General features: G+C 45.0%; 1 protein-coding gene across 1 annotated transcript in view; it reads right to left on the minus strand.

Annotated features, from left to right (window-relative positions):
* The window catches only part of FUBP3 (far upstream element binding protein 3), a 1726332-nt gene that overhangs the window by 184152 nt on the left and 1515450 nt on the right, over positions 1–26730 (minus strand). Inside the window, exon 14 of the mRNA XM_044058146.1 lies at positions 2998–3304. Within this exon, the coding sequence (XP_043914081.1) occupies positions 2998–3304 (307 nt within the window). The remainder of the gene's footprint in view (positions 1–2997; positions 3305–26730) is intronic.

The raw sequence follows: 26730 nt of genomic DNA on the forward strand, positions 1-26730 counted from the left end.
GCGGTCTGTGGCAGCTGTAGCTCAGGTGGAGAAAAGTGGGTGTCCGAGGTCGGCGGAATGCTTCTAAAAGCAAGAGCCCTCTCCATCACATGGAAAGCAGGCCTGCCCGAAGAGGGATGGGAGCCCAGAACAGAGAAGGACAACCTCGGAACCAGGTTCACATCCCGTTCTGTCGAACCTGCTCCTGAGGATGGACCTTCAAGCTGGATCAGTGCGGACGAGGCTACCGGTACTGAGGGCGGAACCGAAGGACTACACAGAACCGTGCCCCAAACCAAGGAGCCCGCCACCCAATCACGAGATTGAGGAAGGACAGGTTCAGTAGGAACCAAGGACCAAAAGGACAGACCTGGAGCCTCAGTGAGATCCACTGCAGGCAGCGAGATGGGGGGGGGGGGGATTCCGAGAAGGATGTCAGAGCAGAAGGCTTCGGAACCGGGATGGCCGAAGGAGGAGAATAGGCTAGAGTACATGGAGAGGTCAACCCAATTCCTGCCGGAGGATGGGTCTTGGAAGGCATGCGTATCCTCCCCCTGGCTGCCAACAGCTGATCCACAAGACGCACCACATCAAGTTCTGAAAGGCTCCTGGTGGATCAAGTGGATACTACCGACGGGGAGTCAGGTCGATCTAAGAATGGGCTATACCACTTGGCCTAAGAACGGGTCTATGGACGGAGAGTATCGGGTCTGTGGTGCATGATCTACCGACACCGATTTCCCGAGTTTAGAGACAGGAAGCAGTGTGGTCAAATCCAGTGTTGCTGTACTAGAGCTCGGTGCTGAAGAGACCCTCGGAGCTGAAACGGGAGGTTCAATCATCATTGCAGAGATTGGCATCGAAGGCGTGCACTGTGCCAAAATACCACAGGTGCTGAAGTCATAGCAGGTGTGATGAGGTCTATAGTCGGTGCTGGAGGCAGTATCGGAGCTGGGGATGAAGTCGGCACTGATGTTGCAATAGTCGAAGTGCTCGGAGCCAATGAGGACGGTGCCGAGGAGGCAGGTTTATGCTCCAAGGATAACTTCGGAATTTTTGGTTTCACAGACTTACCCTGGTCACCCGAGGGTGAAGACGGAACTGAATGGGGCCTTTTCTTAACTTTCATAGGAGGGGTTGAGACCTCCATCGCAGAAAGGGCCTCTGAAAAGGGAGATTTAAGTAGCCCCTTCAAGATTAGTTTATTCTTGCGCTCATTCAGAGTGTCCTGGCTGAAACTCTGACAAATCCCACAGGAAGGCTGCACTGAAAGGTGGGGCATCCCCAAACAATAAACACAATTATCATGAGAGTCACTATTAGGCAGTTTACCAGTACAAGAAGTACAGTGTTTGAAACCCAATGTACCCTTCTTATCAGATATCTTGAGAAGTAACACAATTCAAAAACTTCAGAAGAATGAAACTCTAATTTTCTAGGACAGAAAAGATTCAAACACATGCAGAAAAAATATAAACAAATCCAATATCAAACACACACCACTACAGTAGAAAGAACAGGGAAGAATACCAACTACGGTATTCAAGGAATACCACAAGTTAAAGAGAAAAGGGCAGTATGAGCAATGGTACTGAAAAGGGTTACCAATGGGTAGTAAAAGAGAGAAATAGATGTATCTAACACTACTGTAATTCGACAGGAAAAGAACTATAGCTCACACATTTTTAGAAACAAGTTTTTTACACAAATCAAAAAATTTTCCACTTAGCTGAGAGCTCGGCTGAAAAGCGGCTTTATGGCTACACGGCAAACGAGATCTGAGTAACAGGGAAAAGGGCATTGTGGGTAGAAGCTTAGCTTGAGAGTTTTTGGCTGGCATGAGCTTGGTAATAGGCTGACTCAGTTCCGAGGGCTCGAAACCGAACCCATCAGTGATGAATGGAAAGAAGATCAACATCATCAGATGTGAACCTTCACTGAATAACATGAAAGGTCAACTTTATGAGCTCACACAGGCTAAGAATAGAGGAACATCCACCTGAAAGGGGTCCCTATGCCTTTGGAGACACCATTTGGAGAACCTTTCCCATTTGGAAATGTAGGACCTCCTGGTATTGGGTTTCCTGGGCTCCTGCAGGATAGATAGCATGTCCTCAGTGTAGCAGTGTCTGAAGGGAATTAAAAGTTTATCACACAAAGTGTTACGCAAAGCATCTGCGGGTGTGGGTGAATGAGAGATCCCTTCTGTTGTGTGAGGAGGTCCACCTTGTGAGACAACTTGTGGTGATTGCCCTTGGCAAAAAATTGAAGGGGCAATCAATGCTGCCTTGGCCAATAGGGAGTCACCAGCAAGACTTTTGGCATGTCCCTCCTGATTTTTAGGAGAACTTTCAGAATGAGAGGGAGGGGAGGGAAAGCATACAGAAATAGTCCCTTCTATGAGATGGTGAAGGCGTCCACCCTCCAAGCTAGTGGGGAGGGGTGCTTGGCACAGAAGATTTTCAACTGTCTGTTCTGGGGGGAGGCAAGCAAATCTATTTGAGATGTGCCCCATTGGTGGACAATGTCTAGGAATACATCTCTGTGCAACATCCACTCGTGAAGCAGACAGAATAATCTGCTGAGAGCATCCGCCTGCTGGTTGTCCTGGGATGGAATATAGACCGCCTGCAGTGAAATGTTGTTCCGAGAGGCTAATTCCCATGCTTACATTGTTAGCCTGTAGAGCAGGTAAGACTTGGTCCCCCCTTTGTTGATGTACCATAATACAGTGGTGTTGTCCGTGAAGATTTAAAGGGGGCCTGGCTGCATGAGAGGGAGAAAAACCTGCAGGGCTAAGTGGACTGCAGTCGTCTCCCTTACGTTGATGTGCTTTCTCTGGAGAGATGGCTCACAAGGGGCTTTCACCTTGAGGCCATTCATGGTTGTTCCCCAGTCTAGATCTGAGGCATTTGTGTGCATTGTTGGTGTGGTGGGTTGTAGGGCTAGGCCTGGATTTTGTTGTATCTGCTGAATCCATCACTTCAATTCTGTTTTTAGGCATGGAAGGAAAGGTACCTGTAAGTCCAGTGGGTGGCTGTGTTGTGACCACACATTCTTCTAGTACCACTATAACTTCCTCATGTGCAATCTGGCTAGTGGCAGGAGTGGAATGGTGGCTGCCATAAGACCTAGGAGGTGCATGAATTACCTGGCTGACAGGTGGTTGACCACGAGAAGGTCCTGAAAGTTGCTGACCAGGGAGGTTATCTTGTCCTGAAGGAGGAAAGCCTTCATCAGGTTGGTCTTTATCCTGCATCCCAGGAAGGTTTTGTCCTGTGCTGGGGTGAGGTATAACTTTTTCAGGTTGTGTGTGAATCCCAACCTGTGGAGCAGTGACATGGAGAAGATGATCAGATGATTGCTACGGGTGTCTTCTCCTTCTGCAAGGATGAGAATGTTATTTACGTAGGGGTAGATTTGAATGCCCTTGGTCCTGCAGTAGGCTACTGCTGGGACTAGGCACTTCCTTCAAGTCCAAAGTGGCCATGAAAGCCTTGGGTGGCAATAGTGGAATAAGGCTTTGAAGGGATAGCATTCTCAAGGAAGGGACCTTTAGAAAGAGGTTTAGGAAGGATAAATTCAGGATGGGCCTCCAAGGGCTATCCTTTTTTGGTACCAGGAATAACCTGGAGTAGAACCATTTTCCTTCTTAGCCGGGGGAACAGGTTCTATGGTCCCCTGGGTGAGAAGCTCTTGGATAATCTGAGTGATTAGGTGAAGATGATTTTTCAGAGGGAAGGGGGTGCCTAGTGGAATGGGTTTTTCCTGCCAAGACATGAAGCATCCTTTTTCTACTATTGCCAGGACCCAGCAGCCTGAAGTGACTTCTTTCCAGAGGGGAAGACGGTCAGAAAGGCGGGATGAGAGTGGAAGGTGGCTGAGGCAGTCACGCATTATGATAGCTGTTCCTGAAAAAGCTGCCTGCTGGGGGGGCTATGAAGGGGCTTCCATTGGGGTGGCTGCTTTCCTGGACCCTCTTCTATGTCTGGAGGTGGAACAGGTGGATGGGGCGGGCGCTCTCCTGACAAAAGAGGTCTTTGCAGGATAATTCCTACAAAATTTTGGTAATGGGGAGACCAGTAAGTGTTTCAGGTCCTGGAGTTCTTTACTCTTCGCCTGGAGGCTTTTAAACAGATCAGCAGGCTGTTTGCCAAACAGGAATTTATTGTCCAGGGGTGCGTCCAGAATCTTGGTCTTAAAAGTCTTCAGTAAGGGGCTGTAGTTGAAGCCATGAATATCTGCGTAAAATAAAAGCTGATGCTGCAGATCTTGCACAGGCCTCAGCTGCATCACAGTGTCTGGCTACCTGAGATGCCAGGGACAACTTGGATGCTATTTGTGACTTGTTTGGGGAGTCAGGCGAGGAGAACAGTAGGGAGGAAGCCTGTGCAAACAAATCTAGGGCATATTTGACCATGTGGGTCTCGTAATTAATTGCCCTAAAGGCTGGAGTGGAAGAGGTATATGTCTTTTTCCCCACCCGGTCCATTACCTTGCTATCCTTGTCTGAAGGCAAGAGTGAGGAGGAAGGAATGAGTCTTGACTGCTTGTCAGGGGCCACTGCTATAACTGCAGAGTCAGCCAAGGGGGGCTTTACAAGAAACTTGTGTTTGTCAAGGACCTTATAAAATGGTCAGGTCTCTTGAGAACAGGAGGTTGAAAATCAGGAGTCTTTGAGGCTGATGCAAAAGCATCCAGGTATGCTGGAATCACAGGAGGGATAGCTGATGGGGAGGGGTGATTCCACCTGGAGCAACTCAAAATACCTTTTTTGAATTTCTGTCATCTGAGCTGTATCCCATTTAAAGTACTCCCTCATTTTAGTAATAGTTTCTCCAAATGTAATATCCGCAGCAGGGGGGGTCATCTCCCTCAATGGAGTCCTCATCTGGGGAGTAACAGTCTAAGGGAGAAGCTATTTGAGAGGAGTAGGTAACTGACTTATCAGAGGAGGAGGATGAGCCATCCTCCTCCTGGGGAAAGGTAGGAGGGATAAAGGGAGCTGAAGCTGGCATGGAGCTTAGGGCAGGCAATGTGGCTGCTGTGGATGCTGATGGCCTAAGGGCCATGAAGGCCTGCAGCAAGGACTGAGAAAAGGATTGCCAGTCAGGTTGTTTCTCAGAAGGAGCGGATAAATGTTTGGTCTTTTGTTTTTTTTTTTAAAGGAGTAGATTTGGTCGATGCTGAGAGCCTACTTTCCGGGATCAGGCCTGTGGGTGAAGTTATAGATTCCTGGACCGCGGATGGGTGTCCGGTGGAGACTGGTTTCCCCTCAACCTTGGCAGTAGCCGACGTCAGAAGAATCTCCGGGGATGTGCCTACTGGTACTTCTGAAGCAGCTTTCTCGAGGGTAGTCGCTGAAGGTGCTGGTTGTAGCAGATGTCCCTCAATCCCTATATCAGCAGTTGGCGGGGTGGCCGACAGAGGAGCAGAAATGGTAGGCCTTGAAACTTTGGCCTTCTTTTTAAGCGGTTCCGCCTCGACAGCTGACTCTGGATCCATTCGTAAAGGTAGTCTTTTTAACCTCTGGTTCTCTAGATATAAATTTATGGCTGCCAGATGACTGCGGAGAGTTTTGGGAACCGACTGGCAGGTGCTATGGTCGTGTTACTGGCCTAAACAAAACAGAGTTCATGGGAGTCTTGGTGTGGAATTTAATGTCCGCACCTACATTTTCCCTTCCTAGCGGACATCGGCTAAGAAAGCAAGCAACAACCAAAGCTCAAGCAAGGAAAATAAGGTTTCACCAATGGGGGACTTGTCTTGGGAATTCTTGAAGACAGCGAAGTGAAACGTTCGATCTGATGTTCCATTATGGCAGAGAAGTTCTGAAGTCTGTTTGTGCACAGGTCACATTTAAGGCCCCTGGTTTATGGCCCTGCATGTGACATCCCATGTACTGGCAGGAACCAGGCTTGAGCTGTTGCATAGGAGCCAACGTTTGGGTTGCCTGAGGCAGAGGATCCCACAGAATGAATACTGCAACATGAGAAAGACACCAGTAAATACATTACAAAAATATGCAGATGAGAAATCCCAGTCCTGGGGTATGCATCTGTTAAGACAGTTAGACAAACTATTAGTCACGCAGCCAGAATCATCATATGATGGACTGGCCTTTTGTTACCTTCTGCACCCCCTCCACCTTATGACCCACTCATGCTTAAAGAAGCTGACAGTATTCCCTCTCCGAGAAGGCAGGTAGAGGTGACTTGTAGAAACAATTACCATTTCCCTGGATACAGCCCAAGTTACTTCCAGTCACCTCCCACTGGCTGGGTTACAACACTTGACTCCATCAGCATCATTATCCAGTCCAGTATCATCAGACCAAATGTTAATATGTATAGCTAATAAAGGGAAACTGTATCAAAGACATAAATATGGAAAAAAACGCTAAACGTGGGAAAACCTGAAAATTTCCTAATAAGAGTTTGTCAGCAAAAACTAGCACTTTGGGTAAGATTAAGCAGATTGCCAAATTCCCAATTGTTACAGACTGGGAGGAATACAACTGGGCATCCCCTGCAAAAAAAACATAGGAAAAAAGAGAGATGCTGACTCTTCTACGGATTCTGATATACCTTCGACACAAATTACACCTCTTGGGAGAAGTACCAAATCCAGAAACAGAGAAAGAGATGGCGAGGATGAATCTACCATAAGAGTAGTACGGCCATGGACTGCAGTGGATTTTCTCAAGCCATTGTAGTGTCTCTCCCATTTAGGCACACGCAACAAAACATGGAAAAATCTTAGGACATGAACTGCAAAACCCTACCCACCAAAGACCTGAGAGCAGTATTAAAAGCCTCTACACCTCTTGGTATTTTTAGGAAAAGATGGGATAAATGTAAAGTACACTTTTGTACCTACCATAAATGTAGATGTTCGAGTGCTAATACAGCTGCAGTCATAACAGATGGGTTCTCCTGCCGTCAGGCGGGTCCTCGGTCGGCCGAATTCCAAAGTCTAGGTCCGGCGTCTGTTATCGTCACTTCTTCCCTGACATCAGTGCGACAAGGGTATAAAAGAACCAGCAGACGCCATGTTCTTCAGTTTTTCTTGCCCCAGATGTCAGGTGCCCCCAGAAGGAAGGCAATACATAAAATTATGAAGTAAAGCAATGCAATATAATCAAAAAACAGTAGTTGCAAGCAAATACACCATAAAAGAATACCCCTAGAGGGGAAGGAGGGAGGGAAACCTGGACTGCAGCTGTATTAGCACTCGAACATCTACATTTATGGTAGGTACAAAACTGTACTATGTTCACCGTGCACACAGCTGCAGTCATAACAGATGGGTAGAATCCCAAAGCTAAGAAAGGGGTGGTAGGCTCTAGGTAGAACTAGGAGGAGCCAAAATGCCCTGCAAGACTGCAGTGGCAAAGCCTGCTCTAGATTTGGAGTATAATGGTAGGTTGTAGTGTTTGGAGAAGGTATGCACAGAACTCCAAGTGGCTGCTTCCAAGATATCCTTGGTAGGAACTCTTCTGAGGAAGGCTGCAGAGGTGGCTGTGGTCCTGGTGGAATGAGTTCTAATGCCTGTAGGAACAGTTTTGCCATGAAAGGAATAGCAAAAGGGTATGCAGTGGGCTATCCATTTTGAGATTGTCTGCTTGGAAATTGGCTTTCCTGGAGCTCCTACCGCATAGGCCACAAAGAGCTGTTCTGATTTTCTGAAAGGCTTTGTTCTGTCCAAATAATAACGCAGTTGCCTGTGGATGTCCAAGGAATGTAGTAATCTCTCCCCTTTGTTTCGAGGATTGGGATAAAAAGTAGGTAAATGTATGGCCTGATTTAAAGCTACCCTGGATACCACTTTAGGCATAAAGGAAGGGTTGGTTCGTAATGAAACTCTGTCCTGATGGAAGATGATAAAAGGCTGGACAGCCATGAGGGCCTGTAGTTCTGAAACTCTACGAGCTGAAGTGATAGCCAGAAGGAAAGCTGTTTTCCAGGACAAATATTGCAAATCTGATGAAGCAGCTGGCTCAAAAGGAGGCAAAGTCAGTTTTTCAGAATGAAATTTAGATCCCAAGCAGGTATTGGTTGTTTCCTTGGAGGTCTTAAATTCTTAGCCCCTCTGAGGAACTGTCTTAAAAGAGGGTGAGAGAATAAAGGAGGATCAGTGTTGTATTCTGCAGAAATGGCTGAGGCATGGATTTTGATGGAGGAGAACGAAAGTCCACTGCTTAGTAGTTCAGCCAAATATTGTAGTATTTGAGGTAAATTCAGTTTTCCAGGGTTCTGGCCCTTTTTCTCACTCTAGACACAAAAACGTTTCCATTTTGCGGAGTAAGCTTTTCTAGTTGATGGCCTTCTGGCCTCCAAAATGACATCCTGCACCTCCTTGGAGAGTAGGGCCTGCTGTGATGCTAAGGAATCTTCCATGCGGCTAGAGTGAGTGTTTTTAGCTGACTGTGAAGAGTTTTGAAGCTGTGCTGAGTCAGAAGAAGAGGCATTAGAGGCAGGGTCCATGGAGGGGAATGAGTCAGGCTCCTCAGGAGTGGGTACCAGTGCTGCCTTGGCCAGTCCGGAGCAACGAGGATCATTTTTGGTCTGTCTGCTCTGGTCTTCAATTGGACTTTGGACAGCAGAGGAAGAGGCGGGAAGGCATAAACTGTCAATGATGTCCAGCTGAAAGAGAGAGCGTCCACTCTCCAGGCCTTTGGGTGGAAGGTCCTCGAGCAGAATTTTGTCAATTGATGATTTTTGTGGGAGGCAAAGAGATCTATGTCTGGCCTTCCCCATTCTTGGATTATTTCTGTTAAAACTTTTGGATGCAACATCCATTCGTGTGGATCTATCATATTCCTGCTTAGGTTGTCTGCCAGTGTGTTTTCCTTGCCTGGCAAGTACTGTGCTTGTAAGTTCCATTTGTAAGTCCATGGCCATGTTCCAAAGTGATATGGCCAGTCTGCATAGGGGATAGGAATGCGTTCCCCCCTGCTTGTTTATGTACCACATAACTGTGGTGTTGTCCGTTCTTATCAATAGTTGACCTGGTTGTAGAAGGTCCTTGAAAGCTATAATAGCATTTATTACTGCTAGCATTTCTTTTTGATTGATGTGAAGATGCTTTTCTTTTTGGGACCATTTGCCCTGAATGCACTGATCGGTCATGTGCGCCCCCCCAGGTGTAGTCTGAGGCGTCTGTTGTGATGACTTGATTTGCTTGAGGCTTGCTGAATGGAAGACCTGTGTTTGCTTGACATGCTTGAGCCCACCACAGAAATTCCTTTTGCAGACATGGAAGTTGTGGTATTATTGTTTCCAAACTGTGGCTGTGTTGAGACCATATGTTTTTTAGGTACCATTGTAGTTTTCTCCCATGTGCAAAGCTGCATATGATTAGCAAGATGCAAGATGCCATGAATCCCAGAGCCTGCAGGATTTTCCTTGCAGTCAGCCTGGTGCAATTTGCCATTGTTTTGAAATATTGAGTTAGTTGCCCCTGCTTCTCTGGCGTGAGGTGGCCATCTGGGTGTTTGTGTCCAAATTGGCACCCAGGAAAATTATATTTCGAGAGGGGATTAGCCTTGATTTCTCTTTGTTGACTGCGTATCCCAGAAAGTTTAATAACATTATTACATAAGCCAGATGTTTCAGAAGAATGTGCTTGCTGTCTGCTTGGATCAGGCAGTCGTCCAAATAAGGGTATATTTGTATCCCTTGAAGTCTGCAGTAGGCAATTACTGATGCCAGGCATTTCGTGAATACTCTGGGCGCAGTAGACAAGCCAAAAGGCAATGCAGAGAATTGATAATGAGTTGAACCTGCAAGAAATCTGAGGTATCTTCTGCAATTTTGTCTGATTGGGACATGCAGGTATGCCTCCTTGAGGTCCAATGTTACCAGCCAAGACTCCTTGCCCAGCATGGAAAGAAGTTGCTGTAGAGTGAGCATCTTGAATTTTGGTACGATTAGGAATGTGTTTAGGATGGAAAGGTCCAAAATAGGTCTCCAATCTTTTCCCTTCCTTGGCACCAGAAATAGCCTGGAATAAAAACCTTGACCTTGTTTGTGTGTAGGTACCTCTTGAATAGCTTTCATGTTTATAAGATCTGAAATTTGCTTTTGTGCCTCTGCCCTTTGATTGTGTGGCAGTTTTGGCATGCCTCTCATTTTTGGAAGGGTATGGAAGTGGAATTTGTAGCCTCTGTTTATAATGTCCAGGATCCATTTGTCCTTTGTGACAACATGCCAATTTTTTGAGAAAAGTGCCAGCTTTCCTCCTAAGGGAGCTTCCATTTGAGACCTGGTTGGCCTGCAAAGGGGAAAGTCATTGGGTTTGCTTTCTGAAAGATTGTGAGTTGTCCTCACCATCTCTTTGTGTAGGAGCTTGCCATTGTCTGCCTCTATGATCCTTGTGGTTGTCCTCTGCCCCTCGGCCTGTATCTGCCTCTTTGGGGTCTGTCCGTGGCAGGAAAGGACCAGTTTTTGGAAGGTCAATTTCTACTAAAACGTGGTGGTTGAACCTGCAGAAATTCTTTCACAGTTTGCATTGATTTAGCTTTTTCCTCCATTTTCGTAATACTTCCTCAGCATTTGTCCCAAATAGTACATCCTTTTGAAGAGGCGTCTAGTAATTTAGCTTTGACATGATCAGGCAAGGTTTGTTCCTTGAGCCAAGCATGCCTGCGTATGACTGAGCCTGTAACAGCAGCTCTACATGAGGCCTCTAGAGCATCAAAACCACATTGTAAGGTATGTTTACCCACTTGTTCTGCACTATGCATCAAATCCTGCAACTCCTTCAAGTCTGGTTGTTCAGGTTGTGACATTTTACTTTTCAATTGAGATAACAGAAACTGTTGGTATTTTAGCATATGAAACTGACAGTTTAAGGCCCTCATGGTTAAGGTAGCCGAGGTATATACCCTTTTCCCCCACCTTTCTAAGGATCTGGAATCTCTCTCAGAAGGCAATGGATTTTTGGCAATGGAAGCCTTAACTCACTTGGGTCCCTGTGAGATGGTTTCTAGGTCAGCAGCATGGCTTTTGTAAAGAAATTGGTGTGAGTCAGGAACCCTGTAGTACCTGTCAGGCTTAACTGGAGCTGGAGGTAGAGAGTCCGGGTTAAGGCAGGCCTTCGAGTAAACATCATCTAGGATGTCCAAGACAGGAGGTATAGCCAGAGGCCTGTGCTGGGGTAACAAAAGAAATTCCCTGAGCCTTTTCTTGGAATCTGAATAATCCTGGCCTTCCCAGTGGAAGTGTTCCCTTAAGGTATGCAAAGTTTCCCCAAATGAGAAATCCTCAGGGGGGGATACAGAAGGAATAGACTCCTCTGCATCAGAGTCTTCAAAAGGGGAGTAAGCCTGTTCCTGATCAGAGTGTTCTGAAATAATGGATCCCTGATCAGAGGAGGGGGAATCTTCCTCCACTCTGGGCCTTTTGTCCGGATGTGGCTGGGAACCTCTGATTAGAGTAATTAAATCCTCAGCCATTTTAAGCATCTGTCTCTTAGGCATGGGGCCTGGAGATGGGCCCTGTGTAACTGGTCTCTTAGGGTGCATGGTTGCTTTAGACTTGGTGAAAGCCTTGATGGAGAAAGAAGAGGAAGGTCTGAAGACACCTTGAGTGGAGGTGGACCTGTCCACATTCTGTGTTTCAACGCCAAGAGTGGCTTCGGTATCTGTAGTCGGTGTGTGGGCCGAGGAGCCTGTGACCTCGGGTACAGGAGACACCGCCAAAGATGTGTCGTCGGTAGTCAGGGGCTGCGTAGGCGCCTCACTGGGAACCGGACCACATGTAGTCGGCTTTGGCGTGGTGTCGGTAGAGGCCGCGGACCTAGAGTGTCGGTCCTTGTCTTTGCGTTTTTTAGACAAATCCGATCCGATGACATGGTATAGTTAAATGCTTTCCCAAAAAAATGCTGGGCGAACGCCGCCCGACGCTTAATAGTGCGTTTGTTGAATGTAGCACAACAGTGACAGACCGAGACGTCGTGGTCTGGGCCTAAACAAGGTATACAGAGGGAATGGAAATCCTTATGCGGTATTTGCTTCCCACAAGAAATACAATTATTAACTTTGTCTGACATCGGTCTGAGGCAAGAAAAGTTTCCCCAACGGGGTAGTTAGCTTTAAAGAAGACTTCGGTTTTCCAAATTTTTCGTAATCTCAGGAGCTGGCCGACCGGCACTTGCGAACTGCTTCTGCTTCGGGCACCGCGCAGCAAGAAAGACTGAAGAACATGGCGTCGTCTGGTTCTTTTATACCCCTGTCACACTGACATCAGGGAAGAAGCGACGACAACCGACGCCGGACCTAGACTTTGGAATTCGGCCAACCGAGGACCCGCCTGACGGCAGGAGAACCCATCTGTTATGACTGCAGCTGTATGCACGATGAACATCACAGGTGACAACATTCTGAAGCATAGAGATGCTGGATTTCTTGCGGCTAGAAAACCTCTTACGGGCATTACCACAAAGTGCTTCCCTACTCCTAAGTGGGCAAGAATAAAAGCTAATGGGCAGAAAAAGAATGAATCTATTGATGCATATTTGTAATGCATTATATATGCTTTTGAAGCCTTCTCTGGACATCCAGAGCCTACAGAATGTGCAGCAGCCAGCAGGTTGTCAGTAGTTTTTGTACAGAGTTTGGTACTACCTGTACATGTACAGATTAAAAAGGTTTGTTTGAACTGGCTAAGCTTACGCATCCATGACATTTTAAACCAGGCACAATATGTAGCAGGTGATATACTTAAGGAAGAAAAACAGCAAAAGAAAAAGTTGGAACATATTCAGCTCTGGCAGTTCAATACTGACTCCCATGGGTGGGGAAGTGGAATAGGAAATAGGGAAAGAGAGAGATTCTGATTCTTTCAGCAACTCCTAGGACAGTATTAGCAAAATTATCATCTCCCTTGATTCACCACCATCACTGCGAGGTGCACCACAATTAAATGTCTCTCTTAATTGTGGTCAGACTGGGCAATGGTGAAATGAAAGTCCATTATTTGGACAGCAAGCGAATTTGCCAAATGCTCAAATTCCACAGCAACCTGAAAGAAACCCTCCTATAGAGGACACTGCTTGGCAGCCACCAGTGTGGCAGAAAACTCGTTAGAACAGCCATGAATAGGAACTGCAGTTATTTTCCTTGGCACCGACTGACCAAGACTGTCCTTTTTTCAATGTTACACTGCAAAATACATCTTTCCCCATTTCTTGTTGATACAGAAGCTACTAGATCTTATGATTAGTTTAGCAAATGCTGAAAACCTCCCAATCTCTAAGCAGTATACTTGGAATGTATTACCGCAAGGGTACATAGAATCTCCCACCCATTTCAGATTAAATTTCCTTACTGGTCTTCTTTAATTTAGTATGTAGATGATTTGCTTTTAGCTTCAAAGAACTGTACATGAGTTTTCTTTTGACTCAGCAGAATTAGGATTTAAAGTTAATAAAGAAAAACTGTGGCTGTGGAAATTGCAAATTCAGTGCTTGGGATATCTTATTTGAGATGGCAGTAGATGGAGACAGATTTTGCCTTCATGTATTTCATGCAAGCTGCACTACACCTTACTACATTAAAATAGCTGCGAGTTTTTCTGGGACAACAGGTTACTGCCGACAATGGGTTTGTAATTATGCAGAAGCAATAAAACCTTTTTTAGAGCTATTAAAGGAGGATACCTCTAAACCTTTACCCTGGCAGGATCATCATGAACAAACTTATATATAACTGACAGTACTTTTAAATCTTCCTGCACTTGGATTGCCAGACTATTCTAAAATATTTTTTTTCTGTTCTGTAGTAAAAGAAATAAGAGGTAGTATTAGGACTGCTAGCACAAAGTACATTTGTGTACACTTACCGTAAATGTAGATGTTCGAGTGTATTCACTGTTGCAGTCATCACATTTTGGTTATCTGCCTGCAGGTAGCCCTCAGGCAGCCAGAATACAGAGTCATTGGATTTGTGAGTCAGATGCTGTCACCTCTTCCATGACGTTAGGTCGTCAAAGGTATAAAACATGCAGCCGACGCCCTTGCATGTTTTTCTTGCCCCAGATGTCAGATGCCCCCACAAAAGGAAGCAATTATATGGTATGGAACACCCCCAGCAAATACACATGATAAAATAAAATATGCCAAACAAGGAGGAAAGGTAAAAGTCAAAGAGAAGTCAGGGGGCTGGAGGGAGGGTAACCAGGACTGCAACAGTGAACACACTCGAACATCTACATTTATGGTAAGTGTACACAACTGTACTATGTTCATGTTTCACTGTTGCAGTCATCACATTTGGGTTGATTCTCAAAGCTAAGGAAGGGTGGAGGTAGTTAAAGAGAATTAGGGATAGCTATAAGGCTCTGTAAAACTGCTGTGGCAAATACAGCTCTGGATTTAGAAAAGATAGGCAGGTGGTAAAATGCTTGGTGAAAGTATGTACAGAGCTCCAGGCTGCAGCTTCCAGGAAGTCCCTGGTAGGGGACTCCTCTAAGAAATGCAGTAGAAGTAGATACAGCCCTGGTGGAATGTGTTCTTATCCCCTGTGGGGTAGGTAATTCCGTGGTGTTTGTAGCAAAAATGGATGCAATGTGTTATCCATTTGGAAATGGTTTGCTTTGAAATGGCCTTCCCCTCTGCCCTTGTAGCAAAGCTAACTAACAGCTGGTCAGATTTTCTGAGAGGCTTAGTCCTGTCCAAACAGAATCTAAGCTGTCTGTGTACGTCCAGAGAATGCAGTATCTATTCCCCTTTATTCTGATGATTAGGGAAAAAAGTAGGCGAATGAATGGATTGGCTTAGAGCCACACTAGACACCATCTTGGGCATGAAGGATGGACTAGTCCTGAGGGAAACCCTGTCCGCATGGAAGACAATGAAGGGTTTTCACTGCCATGAGGGCCTGCAGTTCAGACACTCTTCTTGCTGAAGTGATGGCCAGAAGTAAAGCTGTTTTCCACAAAAGGAATTTCAACTCGGTTGTAGCAGCTGGTTCAGAGGGGGGGGGGGGGGGGTGAGTTTTTCCAATACAAAGTTAAGGTCCCAGGCTGGAGTGGGAGCCTTTCTGGGCGGTCTTAAATTTTTGGCCCCTCTAAGAAGTTGTTTTAGCAGGGGATGAGAGGAGAGGGGTGGGGGTCAGTATTATGATGTACTGATATGGCAGAGGCATGAATATTAATTGAAGAGAAAGACAGGCCCTTGTGGAGCATTTCTGTTAAATAATCTAGAATATGAGGTAAGCTGGGCACGGTTGTGCTGATCCCCTGAGCCTGGCTTCAGGAACAGAATCTTTTCCACTTTTCTGAATAGGATTTTCAAGTACTACGCCTCCTTGCCTCAAGAATGACATCCAGCACCTGCTTACTGAGGACTGCTGCAGGTGAGGTCAGTGAATTAGCCAGGCTGCAAGGTTCAGGGTTTGAAGCTGAGGGTGCAGAATCTGGCCCGTCTGCTGGGACTGCAAGGAAGGGGACTAAGGCAGGTGCCAAGGTTGTAGCACTGTCAGACTGCACAAAAGGAGGAACCAGTGCTGGCGTGGCCAATCTGGTGCAATCAGTATTGCCTTGGCTTGTCCTGTTTGATCTTTAATAGAACCTTCGAGAGGAGAGGCAGAGGGGGAAAGGCATAAACTGAGAGGCTTTCCCAGGTAAAGGACAGGGCATCCACTTTCCAAGCTTGACTGTGGGGAGTTCTGGTGCAGAATTTGTTCAACTGGTAGTTCTGAGGGGAGGCAAACAGGACTATGTCTGGAGTCTCCAATTTGTTCAAGAGCTTGAATATTTTGGGTTCCAGTTTCCATTCGTGTGGTTTCATGAGATTTCTGCTTAAGTCGTTTGCCAGTGAATTTAGTTTGCCTGGCAGGAATTGAGCTTGTAGGTTCACTTGGAAGCTCAAGGATGTGTTCCACAGAGCCACGGCTAGTCTGCAGAGTGGGTAGGAATGGGTTCCCCCCTGCTTGTTTATCTACCACATAACTGTGGTGTTGTCTGTCTTTACCAATAGTTGTCCTGGAAGAATAAGGTCTCTGAAGGCTGTAAGAGCATACTGTACAGCTAACATTTCTTTTTGATTGATATGCAGGTGCATCTATTTTGGGTTCCATTTGCCCTGAATGCAATGCCCTGCCATGTGAGCCCCCCCATGCATAGTCTGATGCATCTGTTGTTAGGGTTTGGATGGCAGGGGATAGAGTGAAAGGGAGTCTCTTGTTGTGGTAGCAGGCCTCTGCCCTTAGACAAGGGAAAATAGGAAAGTACAGTTGTGTACACTTACCATAAAGATGTTCCGAGTGTATTCACTGTTGCAGTCATCAAATTTGGGTTACCTGCTTGCAGTAGCCCTCAGTCAGCCTGATTAACAAAGTCTTGGGTCCTGTGTCGGTTGCTGTCTCTTCTTCCATGACGTCAGGTCATCAGGGGTATAAAACATGCAGCCGACGCCATTACATCAGTTTTTCTTGCCCCAGATGTCAGGTGCCCCCTTAATGGGAAGCAATAAAACATATCTATACATATATACAAGGATATACCTCCAATAAAAAAGCAAATACACTAAAAAGCTTTTAAGCATAGCAAAGGAGAGTAGAGGTATAGCCAAAGAAATCAGGGGGCTGGAGGGAGGGTAACCAGGACTGCAACAGTGAATACACTCCAACATCTACATTTATGGCAAGTGTATACACCTGTACTATGTTCTTCATGTTTCACTGTTGCAGTCAACGCATTTGGGTAAATTCCAAAGCTAAGGATGGGAGGAGGAATTTAGATAGCATTAGGACCAGCTATAAGACCCTGCAAGAGTGCAGTGGCAAAGCCAGCTCTGGATTTAGAGAAAATTGGCAAATGGTAAGGCTTGGTGAAGGTATGTACAGAACTCCAGGCAGCAGCTTCTAGGATGTCCCTGGCAGGGACACCTCTGAGAAAGGCTGTAGAGGTAGATGCAGTCCTGGTTGAATGGGGTCGGATCCCCTGTGGGATAGGTTTTCCATGGTGCTTATAGCAGAAATTAATGCAATGGCCTATCCATTTAGAAATAGTTTGCTTTGAAATAGCCTTCCCCTCTGCCCCTGCAGCAAATGCCACCAGCAGTTGTTCAGATTTCCTTTGAGGTTTAGTCCTGTCAAAGTAAAATCTAATTTGTCTGTGCACATCTAAGGAGTGCAGTATCCGTTCCCGTTTGTTTTGTGGATTAGGAAAGAAGGCTGGTAAATGAATGGACTGTGAGAGCCACACTGGATACCACCTTGGGCATGAAGGAGGGATTGGTTCTGAGGGACACCCTGTCCGCATGAAAGATGATGAAAGGCTCCACTGCCATAAGGGCCTGTAATTCAGATACCCTTCTTGCTGAAGTGATTTCTAAAAGGAAGGCTGTTTTCCAAGAAAATAATTTTAAACCTGCACTAGCAGCTGGCTCGAAAGGAGGAAGAGTGAGTTTCTCCAATACAAAGTTAAGGTCCCAAGCTGGAGATGGGGCTCTCCTGTGTGGTCTTACATTTTTGGCCCCTCTGAGGAACTGCCTGAGTAATGGATGAGAGAGGAGAAGAGGTTCTGTGTTATAAAGAGCTGAAATGGCTGAGGCGTGAATTTTGATGGAGGAAAAAAAGTCCCCTGTGAAGCGTCTCAGTTAAGTACTGAAGAATCTGAGGTAAGTTGGGCACTGCTGTGCTCATCCCTTGAGATTGGTTCCAGGCACAGAATCTTTTTTTCATTTTTCAGCATAAGATTTTCTAGTACTAGGCCTCCTTGCCTCCAAAATGATAGCCATCACTGGTTTACTGAGGGATGGTTAAGGGAGAGATTAGGTAATTAGCCAGGCTGCTAGGTTCAGGGTTTGAAGCTGAGGGTGCAGAACCTGGTTCTCCTGCTGAGAGAACAGGGTAGGGGTCAGAGGCAGGTGCCATGGGGCCAACAGTGACACTGCGCAAGAGGGGCTACCAGTGATGGCGTGGCCAGTCTGGTGCAATCAATATCGTCCTTGGTTTGTCCTGTTTGATCTTTAGCAGTACTTTGGAGAGGAGAGGCAGAGGAGGAAAGGCATAAACTGATAGGTTTTTTCCAGCTGAAGGACAGAGCATCCACTTTCCAAGCTTGTTTGTGGGGAGTCCTTGTGCAAAGTTTGTCCAATTGGTAGTTCTGGGGGGAGGCAAACCGGTCTATATCTGGGCTCCCTCATTTGTTTGTCAACATGTTGAAAATCTTTGGTTCCAGTTTCCACTCGTGTGGGTCCATGAGGTTTCTGATTAGCCCATCTGCCAGTGTATTCAGTTTTCCTGGCAGGAATTGAGCTTGTAGATGCACTTGGTAGCGCAAGGCTGTGTTCCACAATGCCATGGCTAGTTTGCAGAGGGCATAAGAATGGGTACCCCCCTGCTTGTTTATGTACCACACAACAGTGGTGTTGTCCGTCTTTACCATTAATTGTCCTGGAAGAATGTGGTCCTTGAAGGCTGTCAGAGCATTCTGTACGGCTAATATCTATGATTGATATGCAGGTGCATTTGACTCTGGTTCCATTTGCCCTGAATGCACTTCCCTGCGAAGTGAGCCCCCCCGTGCATAGTCTGATGCATCTGTTGTTAGGGTTTGGGCGGCAGGGGGTAGAGTGAATGGTAGTCCCTTGTTTTGGTGGCAAGCCTCTGCCCACCAAAGAAACTCTAGGCGTAGGCAAAGTATGATGGGAATCATTGCTTCTAGATCCAGAGAATGTTGACACCATAGGCTTTTTAGATACCACTGTAGTTTCCTCATATGCAGCCTTGCATATGGAATTAGGAGAATGCAGGAGGCAATGAACCCCAAGGCTTGCAGTATTTGCCTTGCAGATAGCAGGATTTTCGTGGCCACTAGTTTGAAGTAGGTTGTCAATTGAATTTGTTTCTCTGGCATGAGGAAAGCCATCTGGGAAGTTGTGTTAAAGCTTGCTCCCAGGAATACAATTTGTTGACAGGGTACTGGATGTGACTTTTTTTGTTTATGAAGTACCTCAGACAAATTAGCACATTTTGTACAAATGCCAGATGATTCAAAAGTATGACCTGGCTTTCTGCCTGAATTAGACAATTGTCCCGGTATGGGTATATTTGAATTTTTCTTTGCCTGCAAAATGCAATGACAGGCGCTAGGCACTTTGTGAATACCCTGGGCACAGTAGACTAGTCAAAGGGCAGTGCATGTAGCCTGCTTTGAAGCGTAGGTATCTTCTGCAAGATTCCCTGACTGGGATGTGCAGGTAGGCTTCCTTTAAATCCAGTGTTGCTAACCGGGCATTTTTGCCTAGCATAGGAAGTAGAAGGTGAAGAGTTAGCATCTTGAATTTGGGAATCACCAAAAAAGTGTTTAAGGTAGAAAGGTCCAGGATAGGACACCATGAATCGTCTTTCCTGGGTACCAGGAAAAGTCCTGAATAAAAACCTTGTCCCTTTTCCTCTTCTGGTACAGTTTGAATAGCCTTTATGCTTAAGAGGGAGAGAGTACTTGCTTTTGAGCCTCTGCCCATTGATTTGGGGGTAGATCTGGCCAACAGTTCATGGTTGGAAATGTGTGGAAGTGAAATCTGTATCCTTGGGAGACTACATTTAAAACCCATTTGTCCTGGGTAATGAGTTCCCAGTTTTTGGCCTGCAGAGCAATCTTTCCCCCTAAAGGAGCAGTTAGTGGAGAAGTGCCTGGAAGTTTTAAAGTCCACGTCATTGAGACAGCTTTCCATAGGGGGGAGTCTTACTACTCCCTGATTTGGAAGCGGAAACTCCCCACTGCTTAGTCTTGTGGTACCCTGGGACTGAAACCTGGGGGTTTTGCTGGTTCTGGGTTTGGGTTGAGAAGGCCTGGAAGAAGCAGGAAAGGAACAATTCTTAGAGGGCCAATGCCTATTAAATCTGGGAGGCTGAACTTGTAGGAAATATTTAACAGTTTGCATATATTTAACTTTTTCCTCCATCTTTTTAAGAACTTCTTCTGCTTTGTTGCCAAACAGGCGTCCTGATTTAAGGGAGCATCCAACAATTTAGCTTTAACATGATCTGGCAAAGATTGTTCCTTAAGTACAGAGCCAGTGACAGCAGCCCTGCAAGAGGCCTCTAATTAATCAAACCCACATTGCAAAGTATGTTTTCCAACCTGTTCAGCAGAATGCATTAAATCCTGCAAATCTTTATTTTCAGCACAGTCAGGAATCAAAATCATTTTCTGTTTAAGCAATCCAATAATATGTTGCTGATACTTTAACATATGAAACTGACAATTTAAGGCCCTAATGGCCAAGGTTGCAGAAGTGTATACCTTCTTACTCCATCTATCCAGCGCCCTGGAGTCTCTATCAGAAGGGTTAGGATGTTTGGCAGTAGTAGCCTTAATGCCCTTGGGTCCCTGTGAAATAGTCTCAGGATCTGCAGTACGATTTTTGAAAAGGAACTTGTGAGAATCAGGAACCCTGTAATATCTATCTGGTTTTCTGGGAGCAGGAGGCAAAGAATCAGGGGCTAAACTAGATTTCGAAAAGGCATCATCAACTATGTCTAGTACAGGAGGGATAGCTAAAGGCTTGTGTTGAGAGTAAGAAGTCCCTAAGCCTCTTTTTTGAATCAGAGTAATCCTGGCTTTCCAAGCGGAAATGCTCCCTAAGACTATGCAAGGTTTCACCAAGAGAGAAATCCTCTGGAGGGGGTGCATTGGGAATAGAGTCCTCTGCATCAGAATCCTCATAAGCAGATAAGGGTAAATCCAGGTTATCAGAAAAAACAGAAATTTCAGAATCCGGGTCAGAAGATTCAAAAACAAATTCAGTCCTACGTCTCTTAGAAGGGGATGGTTGGCTTCCCCTGATTAAAGTTATAAGGTCTTTAGCCATTCTTATCATTTGTTGTTTAGGCATAGAAGCCTGGGTGTTGGTTTTCTAGGCATGGTTCGAGCTTTAGGCCTTAAAGAAGAAGGTGGAGTTGGTTTAATATGCAAGTCCATAGGTCTGAATACACCCCCAAAAGCTAGTACCTGCACAGCTGACGACGAATAGTTCATTGGTTACATAAGGCACAAAACCGACAGTGAGGTACGTTGTGGTCAGGGCCTAGACAAGAAATACAGTACGAATGAAAATCTTTGAGGTATTTGCTTTCCACAGGAAATGCAATTATTAATTTTTACTGACATTGGTAAACAGCAAGAAAAAGTTTCCCCAATGGGGTACTTAGCTTTAGTTGAAGACTTCGGTTCTGAAACTCAAAAATGAAAATTCCAGGAGTCGGCCGACCGGCACTTGCGAACTGCTTCGGGCACCGCACGGCAAGAAAGACTGGATGTAATGGTGTCAGCTGCATGTTTTATACCCCTGTCGACCTGACGTCACGGAAGAAGAGACCGTAACCGATGCAGGACCCAAGACTTTGTTAATACTGCAAGCAGATAACCCAAATGTGATGACTGCAGCAGTGAAACACAAACAACATTCATTGTTTCCAGGTCCTGAGAATGTTGACACCATAGACTTTTTAGGTACCATTGAAGTTTCCTCATATGCAGTCTTGCAAATGGAATTAACAGAATGCAAGAGGCCATGAACACCAGGGCTTGCAAGATTTTCCTTGCAGATAGCTGGGTTTTTGTGGCCAGTAGACTGAAATAGGTTGTCAAATGAAATTGTCTCTCTGGAGTGAGGAATGCCATCTGGGAAGTTGTGTTCAAGCTTGCGCTCAGGAATATAATCTGTTGGCAGGGTAATAGGTGTGATTTCTCGTTGATGGTGTACCCCAGTGAAGTTAGAAGTCTCTATACAAATGTCAGGTGCCGTAATAGCAAGTCCTGACTCTCTGCCTGAATCAGGCAATCGTCCAAATATGGGTAAATCTGAATATTTCTCTGCTTGCAAAATGCAATGGCAGGAGCTAGGCACTTTGTAAATACCCTGGGCGTAGTAGATAAGCCAAAGGGCAGAGCAGAGAACTGATAGTGCATTGAGCCTGCCCTGAAGCATAAGAATTTTCTGCAGGATTCCCTTACAGGGATGTGCTGGTAATCTTCTTTTAAGTCTAGAGTTGCCAGCCAGGCATCCTTGGTTAGCATAGTAAGAAGCTGCTGAAGAGTTAGCATTCTGAATTTTGGAACCACCAGAAAGGTGTTGAGAATAGAAACGTCCAGGAGAGGACGCAAGGAGTTTTCTTTTCTGGGAACCAGGACCAGTCTTGAATAAAAACTTTGTCCCCTTTGTTCTGCTGGAACAGGTTGAATAGCCCTGACACTGAGGAGAGAGAGCACTTGTTTTTGGGCCTCCGCCCACAGGTTTGGGGGAAGGTCTGGCCATCCACTTGGGGCTGGGAGTGAGTGGAAGTGGAATCTGTATCCTAGGGAAACTATGTTTAAAACCCATTTGTCTTGGGTAATGAGTTCCCAGTTTTTTGCATGCAGGGCAATCTTTCCTCCTAAAGGAGCAAGTAGTTGAGCAAGGCTTGGTAGGGGTAAGGATAAGTCACTGTGCCATTTTTCCATAGGGGGGAGGCTTACTACTCCCTGCTTTGGAAGTGGGGCCCTCCACTGCTTAGATCTGTGCATTGCCTGAGACTGAAGTCTTGGTGGTCTGCTGCTCCTGCGTTGGGACTGGAAAGGACCAGTTCTTTGAAGGTCAATACCTACTGAATCTAGGTGGCTGTAACTTGTAAGAAATCTTTAACAGTTTGCATAGATTTAGGTTTTTCCTCCATCCTTTTGAGGACGACTTCTGCTTTGTTGCCAAAAAGGTGCTCTTGGTGTAAGGATGCATCCAGTAATTTAGCTTTAACATGATCTGGCAAGTTTTGTTCCTTAAGCCAAGGATGCCTTCTAAGTACAGACGCAGTGACAGCAGCCCTGCACGATGCTTCTAAAGCATCAAAACCACATTGCAAAGTATGTTTACCTACTTGCTCAGCAGAATGCATTAACTCTTGTAAATCTTTGTGCTCAACACAGTCAGAAATCAACATAATTTTCTGTTTAATTAAGCCCACAATATGCCTCTGATACTTTAACATATGAAACTGGCAATTTAAATCTCTAATGGCCAAAGTGGCAAAAGTATATACCTTCTTACCCCATCTGTCTAAAGCTCTACAATCCCTATAAGAAGGGGTAGGACTTTTGGCAGTAGAAGCCTTAATGCCTTTTGTTCCTTGGGAAATGGTCTCCTGATCCGCAGTAGGATTCTTGAAAGGGAATTTGTAAGAGTCAGGTACTCTGTAGTACCTGTCAGGTTTCCTGGCAGCTGGAGGCAAAGTGTCTGGGGTAAGGCTGGATTCCAAGAAAACATAATCTACAATCTCCAGAACAGGAGGGATAGCTAGAGGCCTGCGCTGAGGCAGGTTTAAAAATTCCCTAAGTCTCTTTTCGGATTGAGAAAAGTCCTGGCTTTCCCAGCGGAAATGCTCCCTAAGGGTATGCAAGGTTTCAACAAAAGAAAAATCTTCTGGAGGGGAAGCAGAGGGAATTGAATCCTCTGCATCAGAATCCTCATAAAATGATAAGGGTAAATCCTGGTAGTCAGAAGGAACAGAGATATCAGATTCCTGATCAGAAGAATCAGAAAGAAAATCAGTTCTAGGTCTCTTAGAGGGGGAAGGCTGGCTTCCCCTAATTAAGGTAATAAGGTCTTCAGACAATCAAATCATTTGTTTTTGAGGCATATGGGCCTGAGAATGTGCTTTGGTCGTCGGTTTTCTAGGCTTAGATTTAGGCCTGAGGAATTTGCTATTTTTAGCTTAAAACAAAGTCGTTGGTTTGATATGAAAATCGGTAGGCCTGAATACACCCTCAGAAACTGGTGCCTGCACACTGGCTCTGGACCCATCCAAGGGAGAGACATCGGCAGGTTCCATAGTCGAAGAAGCATCTCGCGGCATACCGGCCTCCGAATGGGTCTCAGTAGAGGCCTACAAATCTGTAGTAGTGGTTATCAGGGGGTGCAAAAGTGCCTCACTGAGTACTGGCAGACTGATGACTAGCTTATCGGAAGCGTCGTTGGCAGTTTTGGACCTATACGGTCTGTCTCTGTCTTTATCCTTACGTTTTTACAATAGATCGGTAGTCGGATGGCTTAACAAAGCCATTTTGGAGTACAGAGATCGATAAAAGTATTTAGCTACAAAAATAGCCCAAAGACGAATAGTTCGGGTGCTGAACAATGCACAAAACCGACAGCAAGGGACGTCGTGGTCAGGGCCTAAACAGGTGACGCAGTAAGAATGAAAATCTCTATGAGGTATTTGCTTTCCACAGGCAAGACAATTGTTAATTTTTTCTGACATTGGTTAGAGCAAGAAAAAAGGATCCCCAACGGGGTACTTATCTTTTTGAAGACTTCAGGTCTGAAATGCGAAAACGAAAATTTCAGGAGTTGGCCGACTGGCACTTGCGAACTGCTTCTGCTTCGGGCACCGCACGGCAAGGAAGACTGATGTAATGTCATCGGCTGCATGCTTTATACCCCTGACGACCTCACATCATGGAAGAAGCGACAGCATCAGAAGCACAAATCCGAAGACTCTGGTATTCAGGCCGGCTGAGGGCTACCTGCAGGCAGATAACCCAAATGTGATGACTGCAACAGTGAAACATGAAGAACATCATAAAAATTATGTTTTTAGACCTTGCTTATTTCAGTATGAATCCTGATCTTATAGCTGCAGTCCTCCACCACTGCCTTATGGCAGTGGCCACAAAGGCGTGCATAACAGACACGGTGGCTGCAATGAATCTTGGGCACGAGATTTACATGGCAGTTCTGCATTCTGCAGAAGCACTGCTACTGAAGACTAAAAAGCAATATTTATCTGCATTATGTTTGTCTAAATATAAACTGTCTTTGTCTTTACTTAATAACCCTTCCATGACTGTGCAGTTGTTACTAACACTGTGCTTCCACATAAATTAGATTGAAAGATGTTCCATTACAGAATCCAGTTTTAATTATTTTCGTAGATGGCTCCTGTGTTCAAAGACATGATGGTGAACTTGTAGTAGACTTTTCCATTGGCATGTAAGACAATTTTATTAACTGGCCAGTTAAATGGAAGTGTGCTCAAGTAGCTGAGCTTGCAACTATAACTGAAGCTTGTAAGACTGGTAAAGATCAGTCAGTAACAATTTTTATAGATTCTCATTATGCTTATGGAGTAGTTCATGATTTTGGTACACTTTGGAAAGAAAAGGTTTATTCAGCATCAGCAGGAACAATCATTAAAAATGTTGATTTGTCAATAAATTGTTAGATGCTTTATTACTGCCAAGGGAACGTGACATGGTAAATGTGGCAAGCAAGACAAAGGATTGCTTTGTTACAAAAGGTAATATTTTTGCAGATATGGCAGTAAGACAAGCTGTATTGTCTTATCCTCTTCAGGCTACGCTTTTGTTGCAAATGAATGAAAATAACTTCTTTGCAGGATTTACTGCCTTTTCAAAATCAGAAAGAGGACCCAGAGGGGGAAGTGGAGAAGCAATGGCTGCAGTCAGGCTCCATACCTTTTGTGGTACTATCTGGACCGGTTGACTAGTAGCTGCAATAAATTTCTTAAATCAGCTGGTAAAAAAAATACCATCTTCCTTGCCATTTGTGACAAAAATGCAATAATAAAACAAATATCCACTCACTGGTATGCACCTCATCTCTCAGAAGTTGCTCAACATTTTGCAAACACTTGTGTAGTTTGTTTAGAACATAATCTGTCTAAATCAGTACATGCACTAGTTCAATCCTGAAAAAACCTTGGGGACTCGTCTGTTTTTTGCACTGGGACTTTATCGAACTTCCTCAAGTGAAGAAATGTTATGTCCTTGTAGTTGACATTTTTTCTGGATGGGTAGAAGCACATTCATGTGTTAAGAATGATGCAAACATAGCAGCAAAAAACATTTAACTGAATCTACTCCTAGATTTGGTGTTCCCTGTTGTAGTCATTCTGACCAGGGCTCCCATTTTATTAGTCAGGTAATACTACAACTTTTAAGACCCTAAATGTTAATTTGCATTTCCACTGTCCCTACAGACTGCAGGCTTCTGGCATAGTGGAAAGAGCAAATCAGACAGGTTAGATTAAACTTTGTAAAGAAATTGGTCTTAAATGGCTAGAAGCACTGCATTTAGTTCTATTTAGTATGAGAAAAAGCAGTTATTGCCCCTTGAAAATTGCTCCCTCATGAAATCCTCAAGGGCAGACCCATGAGAATGCCTGCTAACAAATCTAAGAAATTAGAATTGCAAGCCTTTGATGATGCCATGCTTTCATTTGTAAATACCTGTGTTCTCATTTGCAGAAATACAACAGAGCCATTCTGCATGCAGCCCAAATACCTACACACCAGGATCACCATGATCTGCAGGCCATAGATTTTGTATACATAAAAATACATTCCCGAAGAAACTCACTTTACACCAGATGGAAAGAACTATACTTGGTTATGCTCACAACTGCCACTGTCATTTGTTGTGAGGGCCTCCAAACCTGGATTCATGTGTCACATGTCAAAAAGATCCTCCATTGTGAGGAGTACAATCAGGACATTATTGACATCAAGCCCATACCTCTCAACTCTTCAGACTTTCGCAGAATGTCCAAATTTTTGCCTATTTTTCGTATGCTCCTCATAAAATGTGTGGTTTCCCGGCAAATCGGTGATGACTAAATTCACTAAATTATGACAGCTCCTTGAGTTTAGACTTCCTATACTTCAGAATATGCATGACAACACAATTATTTTATTATATTAACTTTGCGTTTTTAAGAGCAGTATTAAAAATTAGAAGTTATGT

Source organism: Protopterus annectens, chromosome 16.part0, assembly GCF_019279795.1.
Source record: "Protopterus annectens isolate FY-2018-M chromosome 16.part0, PAN1.0, whole genome shotgun sequence".
In the NCBI taxonomy this organism is placed as follows: domain Eukaryota; kingdom Metazoa; phylum Chordata; order Ceratodontiformes; family Protopteridae; genus Protopterus; species Protopterus annectens.